The 8,740-nt window shown below is 38.8% G+C and overlaps 1 protein-coding gene across 1 annotated transcript; it reads right to left on the bottom strand.

The window, feature by feature from the left end:
• Positions 1-6,654: 6,654 nt before the first annotated feature.
• On the bottom strand, positions 6,655-8,302 carry LOC124172165 (zinc finger protein OZF-like). Its single transcript, XM_046551584.1, has one exon. It carries the CDS (start codon positions 8,092-8,094, stop codon positions 6,742-6,744), a length of 1,353 nt encoding a protein of 450 aa, XP_046407540.1. The 5' UTR covers positions 8,095-8,302; the 3' UTR covers positions 6,655-6,741.
• Positions 8,303-8,740: the final 438 nt, after the last annotated feature.

The raw sequence follows: 8,740 nt of genomic DNA, 5'->3' as shown, positions 1-8,740 counted from the left end.
TGGGAAGGCGTATGAAATGCATTATCATGCGTCCTTTCCCGGCCAATAGGAAGACGCCGAGAGGGTCACGGGACGGACGCGACACGAGAGGAAGTCTCTTGGAGGGAATAGACACGAGGAGTCTTACGCTGTATCTTGGAGGGGGAGTGTGTACCTGTGCTCTGACAATTAAACGTGTGGAACCAGACTTGTCATCTCATTCTGCCTTCTACGGCCCTAGCCCTTCCTATACGCTTAGTGCTTACATCAGGCAAATATTTTATTTTATGAAATCTTCTGTACTCAAACAAATGAATCACTTGCGCATTTAGCTAAATGTAATGTAAATGCCGGAATTTAACTTAAAGATATTATCTTTTGTGGAATCCTACCTCAAGCGTTAGCTGCACAAAAATGCATTCTTCCTATTTTTCATGAATGCTCTGAATGGTCACAATAAATGCTGCAATAGTTACAATACTACGGGAGATGCAAATTTATCTCTTCGGCACATGCCTCATCCAGTGCACGTTATGACTGAACACAATACTATGCTCCTTTTTCCGAATTCTACAATCAGTAAACTTGAAAACGGAATATTGGTTAAAGATAAACTATTTTTATCATGAAAACGAAAGTTTTTTAAATAGTGTTTAACCATCTGCATTAATATCGTACCTGTTTCTGCAATCACTACGTCCTGTCTCCGGCAAGCGTCGATCCAAATTCTCCTTCTCTCCAAATCTTTGGGAAAACGAAAAGACTTCACACTCCCTTTGCATTTGCGATAGCTATTGCTGCAGCCAGAAACCGAGCAAAAAGACATCGCAGTTCCTTGGGTGCAATATCCTACAAACAAAAATTGTTCACCACAAGATCCAGTAGTCTTCCCAAGATGCACGTTGGAAATGAAATCCGGTTGACCGCACGCGACCATCGGCATGCGCAATTGCTTATTTATTTTAGTACTACCATGCAGAATACGTACTCATACGGAAGTAGGAGGAAAGTTTATTTGGTGGTCGAGAAAGTCCGTATCGAGAGCTTAACTTCGGTCTTCCTTGGTTGGCGTGGATCATTCAGTGTTCATTTCTGAGTGAAATGCCTCCATTTTTGGATATTGTTTTCTTGAAAACCGTCATGTGAAAAAACCCGAAAATCCTATGCAACATGCGGAAAATTCCTTTCGGAGTATCTGAAATTGTCTCAATACCGCGACATTGAAACAGATTTTCTAAGGAGGAATTCATTTTTTGCGTAAATTAAGTCCTGAAATACGTAACAAAAGATGGGCATAAACCATTGTCCGGGGATGGGAAATACAATACGTCGACCGGTTTGTTTTATGTATATAAATCGATGCAAAATACTACTTTTTTCGAAAATATAAAGAAGAATTGACAAACATTTGCAAAAAGTACCGTAAAATTCAACATTTGAGTGCGAAATGTACTTCGAAAGCATTGATGTTTTTACAATAATAAATTCCTTGAATTGAATACCTTAATTTATGCAACCAAGATTCTCGGTACGTAGTGAAGATAACCTTGTCGCATTTCAAAACTGCCCCAAAAATACGATATAAGCTACAAGGAAAACAGAATAATTATTATTTAACCTCATTCGAGCGAATATTTAAGAGTTCTGCTTCTATTAACTGACTTACTATTTCTTTAACCGCTTATACATTAATATTGCGTATATTAAATAATTTTCGCTTTCTTGACCAAACGAATCAGACTGAACCTGTCCATGTTGTGTTGGCACGAAGAAGGCAGTTGAAAAGCAAATAAGGACGTCTTTAAATCACATGGAGTCATTAAACAAGAGTTGCAAACATATGGAAAGCAGTTACACATGAATCTTCTCAGTACACAGCAGTTACAATACGAATGATGACGTCTGAAAATCCTGCCGAATCGTTCAAAAGGAGTTCCAAACGTGTAAAAACAGTGCCTTACGAATACTCTCCGCAAAAAGGAGTTAAAAAGGTGATTACAAATGAGTTAAAAAGTCTTCATGTTGTCAATTTTTGGTATAAATAAGTCGAAATTAAGTTCTACAGCATTTCCATGAGAGATTTTGGTGTTTTAAAAGGGTTCCATGGCAGTTGGAAAGCAGAAATGTTTCCCTGAGAAACCATGGCTGGCAATATATTGTTTTCAAGAAGACGCATTTTATTGTCATTTGCACAAATAATTGCATTGTGATTGCGGTGCACGCATTCAAACTACAACACAATTTTGAATCTTTGGTCCTTCCTTTAAACAACGAATAAAAGTTTATGAAACAGTATTTGCTGCTACAAATGTAAAAGAAAACGATACGCAAACAGATAAGTTAGTTTATGCGTGAAAATTTTAACCCCTTCCCCGGATTTGATGACTTCTAACATCAAGCGATATTATGTTCTTTCGAAGTACATTATCTGTAATTTTATCATCAATTTCGTATAAACAATGTTTTGCGATTGATTCAGAGCTTTTATGGTTTAGCTCGGACAATGAAACTCTTCGAAGGGTTTATAATGTTAATCTAATTACATGTGAGAGTGAGTTTTAAAACGTGAGACGTTATTTCTGAGAACTATTTCGGAAATTTTAGGACAGCGAGAAATGACTCTTTTAAAAAGAATTCAACGCGACCATGTTTGAAGGATTGTTTTGAAAATTGCACCACAAATGTTTTTTTGGCATACTCACTCCATTTCTGCAGTTATTTTTACAATAACAACATTATTTTAGAAAATCTTGAGGAATTATAATTCATAATTATAATCCTCCTTAGCATACCTGGAATTAGGGTGGTGACCGTTTCCAATGGCGTATATGCACCTCATTTGTTTAGGGGTGACGAGGAAGATTATGGTGTCATGGACAAGTGCTGTTCATAGTGCGGCTTCCATCCAGAAGCATAGTCCTTGTCAACCAGAAGATTTTGGGAGTCCAAAAGTGTGTGCCCACTGATTTTCAAGGAAGCCTAGGGCAATAAGTGAGTGAGTTTTGACTGGAAAGAAGAATTTTACTTTTTGGATTTTTTATGAAGGACCTCTTGTAATCGAATTTTTGGATAATTCAAAGTTTTTAACTGGTCCCTTGATGCTCGATTTATCCAAGTTTCAGGGTAGGGTTTGGAAACAACAGCATATTAAATCCAAAGATGATTTCTGTATGCGAGGTGTGGCAAGGTTAATAAAAATATTGGCTTGAAACATTAGCCGAAAATAAAACTTCGTGTGGATTCGAAACTTCTCATCATAGGCAGATCTAGGGGGAGGCATGTGCAGTTACAGCAAACCCTCCATCGTAAGAACTATCATCTAATCCTATATAGAACTCACCTGCTGCTCCCACTACTGCACTATCATCCGAATAGTTCCACACGTAATTTTAGTGCTCACATAGGGTAGGATTTGAAAACAATAACATTTGAATAACCAATGCTATTGGACAAGACAAGGTTAGTGGTCAACAGTGGAAAAAAATAATCTTTTCTGAGGGTCCATCACCTTTATTTCCTAGGACACAACATTTCATCAGCATCTTTGTTGTAGATTTATTTGTCGAACTAATTAATTTTTCTATATTCAAATATGGTATTAATAAAAAGTGACCTTCTTTATATGGCAACATAACACTTGGACAATGTCTGGATGGATTGCACATTACACCCAGGTACTATGTTTTTCACTAAAAATATACCAATGCTCCGAATATTCTCAGGAATTTCTCCATACACTGACTCAAAATGATAAATCCAAGTTTTCAATAGAGGCACTATCACAAACAGGCAGGGACGGGAAAAGCAACAGACTTATTTTTAACTTTGATTAGAGAAGTTGCAATCGCTCGAGAACAGCCATTTTTGCTCATGTTTGCTCTTGCACTTCATTCAAGTTTTCCCCCTTTTCTATAGAATTGGAGGTGAGGGTGCTAAGTCCTCGAAAGACGCCCTTGTGCTCTCTGCCACTAGGTTTGGCCGAGTTCAAGGCACCGCCGAAAGGACGGCAATGAAATCTCAAGGAAAGGCTACCAATGATAAGAAATGCTGGCCATCCGTAGAAAAACGTTTTCCTCGGACTCACCATGCAGACCGTTTAAAAAAGTTTCCGCTCCCTAAGGGTTAACCCATTAGTGCATAGCGTCCGCCTCATCGGACGTGCGTCTATAATTTTATTATCCAAATCCATCGCCAAATCACGGCATTTCCAAAGGCTTTGTATATTACTTAGTAGGCCTACCTTGCCCAGGGATGGGCTCATACTAGCTCGACTATCCATAAACATGCTCTACATAGTAATACTAAATTAAGTTGACATGGATATCTGTCTTTACCGCTCTGCTAATATTTTAGTTGACTACTTGAATGTATCGACTTGAGAAGGATTTATGTAAAGGCCGTTTTACACGGTACACGGAATTGCGCAGTCTGACGTACGTGTGAAGGCACAATCAAAAATGCGTCGTGTAAAGCGGTGAAATGCTAGAACACATGCGAGAATGCGTGGATGCGAGACGGAAAAATAGCCCGTTCTAATTTCGTTCATGCATTCAAGCACTTACACGCCATTTTAGAAATCAATGCAGCTCTTACATGCGAAATTCCGTGTACCGTGTTAAACGGCTTTAAGATATGGCATTTAAAGAATTTTCAGTCGCCCCCATGGCAATTAAATTATTTTTGTTATTATTTAAGTTTGTTCTCAATATATTATTAACTTTCATCTATTTTTATTTCCTTAAGTTTGATCCTATTCTTTCATATCTTCTCAAGCTGTTCTTTACTATTTTTTATCTATATTACCAACATTGACAGCTTGCCGTTCGGTATATCGGGCGCCGTGCACGGGGGTCAATTTTCGTTGCTAGTCTAACAATGGCTGCTTTTATATTTAACCAAACATTTTTATTTTTATATAGTATATTTAATTTTAAAATTAATTTAAATTTACTTTACGATTGAACAAGCAAGCATATTGTTAGCAACTATCCATAGAAAGATTTTTTCCTTGGCAATAAATAAATATAAACACCCAATGGCACCTCTGGAAGCGACAATGATGCAAGACCCTCAAAGGTAACATCATACAATCTTTATGAGTGGAGAAAAGGGAATCCTCTAGTTAACCTAAAATGCATTTCTTCATTCTGGAAAGATATTAATTTGTGAAAGTCGACTAGACTTTTTCTTTATTTTTCACGGATAAATTTTTAAATCACATTTGCATACAAAGTATCATAAATTCTAAATATAAAAATGTGAATCTAGCTTCGCAGGAGGAACTTATGGCATTCCTCGGCGATAAGATAATGTAAGGATACTCTTAATATTTTTTATATGTAATCTTTAGTACATGTTTATCTGTCCACTATGTGTTACCACCAGAAACGGCCAAAGTTTGTACACAAATGAATCCCTTGCTCACTCACTCCGTAGTACCACTTTAGTCTGCGTCCGACGTGTCCACTGAATCATTTTCTCATAACCAACCCCTGCAAGTGCGCTCAGCTCCACCTAGCATCCACTCCCCACCCTCTGCTTACTATCCCACCCTCCGATAACATCCCCATTCACTCTGCCAATGTTTGTACATCTTCCACCTCCATTGCTGCCTTTTCTCGGAACTTCACCATTCTAAAGTAAATGGCCCACGAATATCCTTGCTGTCCTATTGACGGTGCATTCCGACAAATCGTGACAAATCGCTCAGCCGCGAGTAAACACAGAGAAATAGGAATAAAATTGCATATACTTTAACAATAAAAATAAATGACATGCTGAATTAATTAAATTAACAAACTCGGCCATAAGCGTTTTATTGTGCACTAATATCACATTATTTACAAAATGTGGACACAAGAATAATTATTGTTTTTATATAAATGTGGACACAAGAATAGCCTGGGCGTGCCCTTTTCTGCAACTACTCTCCTTAAATATTCATTACGAAAATCCAAAAATACATTACTTGGTACGCATTTCATAGAAACATGCATATGGCCCATCATTCCTATTGACACAATATCATCATTCATTTCTCGTTGTGCAGGCGAGAATTAACTATTAGACTCCTCCGTGTAGCTTTGCATGAGGTTTAATTAGGACATTTGTAAGATTTATATGAAATAACCTGAACGCGAGAAAATGTTGCATGCGCAAAGGTGACTTTTCTGTGTGAAACCACACAACATGAATAGAGTATCTCACTTTAGAACGCATGTGGGAGTTGAGATTAGAAATAACAGTGAAGTACTTGGTGCAAAATACGCAATAATAATACATCACAATTGTACGTTTACACATGTGGTGGTCAGGGCCACTGTTTGCAGTGATGGACGTGATGCGGACTATGCGTTAACAAGGCTGCTCACATGTGTGAGCATGTATGAATATCTGTCAAGGTAACCGCTCACTGCAAAACACTTCCAACAAATGTTACATTGATAAAGTTTATCATCAGTGTGTGTACGAATGGGTTACTAGGTCGCATCATGGCGTGACAGACTAGCTGCGGATGTTGCAGAAATAAAGCAACTCGTTTTTTTTGTACAAATTACTAAGAGGCTCTTTGCCGAGAGGGACATTCAAATTCGCCGCTCGAGAAGGGTTTCTCCAACGTGTTGTTTCGCATGTGACTCTTAAGTGAACGACTCTGAGTGAAAAAATAATTTTGAAGATTCGGCGTGAAAAAGGTGCGTGCGTTTGCATGTGTCCCACCACATTGCTTCTTCTGTGAAAAGAATTTTCGCACACTCTGCACGACTAAGGCTTCTCTCTCGAGTGTATACGAAAATGTGACACTAAGTGGTTCTTATTCGAGAAAGACTTTTCACACTCGTCGCAGGAAAACAGTTTCTCTCCCGAGTGTCTTTGAATGTGTACGGTGAGCTGACTTTTCCTAGCGAAGGACTTGCTGCACACCTCGCAGATAAAAGGCTTCTCTCCCGTATGTGTTCGCAAGTGACTGTCGAGAGTACCCCTCTGAGTGAAACACTTGCCGCAAATGCTACAAGAATACGGTTTATCCCCCGTATGCGTACGAATATGTCTAACTAAGTTGCTCTTAATCGAGAAAGACTTTTCACACTCGTTGCATGAAAAAGGTCTCTCTCCTTTGTGGGCACGTATGTGCCTAACAAGGCTGGTCCTCGTAGTGAAGGACTTTTTACACTCGTTACATGAAAAAGGATTCTCTCCTGTGTGAGTGCGTGTGTGGGTAACAAGTTTGTCACTCTTGTTGAAAGACTTGCTGCATACGTTACAGATATAAAGATTCTCTCCCGTGTGTGCTTGTATGTGACTTTTGAGATTACTCCTCCGAGTGAAAGATTTCTTGCAGATTCTGCATGAGTGGGGTTTCTCTCCCGTGTGCGTATGTACATGTCTAACTAAGTCGCTCTTCAACAAGAAAGACTTTTCACACTCGTTGCAAGAAAACGGTTTCTCTCCCGCGTGCCTACGTACATGTGTATTTAAGTCGCTCTTCTTCAAGAAAGACTTTTCACACTTGTTGCATGAATAAGGCCTTTCTCCTGTGTTGGTACGTACGTGTGCGTAGAGAATGTCTTTCCTAGAGAAGGACTTACTACAAACCTTACACATAAAAGGCGTTTCAACTGCGTGTATCAGCAAGTGACTGTTGAAATGACCTCTATGAGTGAAAGACTTGCTGCATGTGCTACAAGAATACCTTTTCCCTCCTGTGTGTGTAAGTTTGTGTACGGTGAGGTCTCTTTTCTGAAAGAAGGACTCAGTGCATTCGCTGCATGAATATAGTCTCTCTTTCTTTCTCGAACCCACGTGATTGCGTACATTTCTAATGCTAGATGACTTTGAAGATAAACTTTGTGAAGTTGATTTCTCTCCTACAGTGAAACTTCTCGTCAATCGTCTATTATTTTTCTCATCCCCTTTTCTTCCACTGGTTTCCTTGATGAGCACATTTTGTTTTGGCATAGGCTCTAGTCTTTTCCTTTCCAGCCCACTTAAAGCCTTTGAGGTGGTAGGCTCGCAAGAACTACTGTGTCCGGTTGATGGATATGCTTCCAGAGACACATCTACGATTGATGATTCTGCTGCAGCATCAAAATTATGAGCAACAAAATGAATTTTCATGTGTTTGATTAGCTCCTTTTTGTTGTTGAACACATCTCTGCAGTTGAAGCAATTATATGAATCTTCGTTTGAACTGTAACTGTTCCCTGGATTTTTGATGAATCGATTAAGTATCTCTTTATTGCTTCCCACGATGGTCTTACAGCCACTTATGTCATTTCTACTTATTCTGATAAACCTAAGGCTATGCGAGGTATTTGGTGCATTACAACTACTTTTCTCCTCAACAACAGCCATTGCGGCACAAACTCTGCTGCTTTTAAGTGATTCTATGTCTTTGTTATTACATTGTCTGTCATCAGGAATTGAGCAACTTGATATCTCATCAGTTTCAGAAGCACCACATTTTTTCAAGTCTTCATGTATCAGATTTTTCCCTATCTCTTCATGGGATGTTCCAGCCTTGGAAACAACTTGTGTCGCCATGGGTTTGGGACCAATGCCTTCATCCATAGAATGATTCCTTGTATTTCCTTCTGCAAGCACATATGAAGTTGATGTTTGCTCGGGCATTGCTTCGGCAGCCGGGACCCCTAAGGAAAAGACCAAATAGCAATTAACACAGTCAGCCATGAAATTTAAGACTAAAACATCTTCTATTTAAAATCCATTGAATGGATGGAAAAATGCACAAGTCAGGTGGTAC

The sequence above is a fragment of the Ischnura elegans genome (genome assembly GCF_921293095.1).
Source record: "Ischnura elegans chromosome 13 unlocalized genomic scaffold, ioIscEleg1.1 SUPER_13_unloc_1, whole genome shotgun sequence".
NCBI classification, from domain to species: Eukaryota; Metazoa; Arthropoda; class Insecta; order Odonata; family Coenagrionidae; genus Ischnura; species Ischnura elegans.
This window is presented reverse-complemented; position numbering and strand designations above follow the sequence as displayed.

Excerpts from the sequence above, each read along its gene's own strand:
- LOC124172165 (XM_046551584.1), bottom strand. The coding sequence starts at position 8,094 with ATGAAAATTCATTTTGTTGCTCATAATTTTGATGCTGCAGCAGAATCA.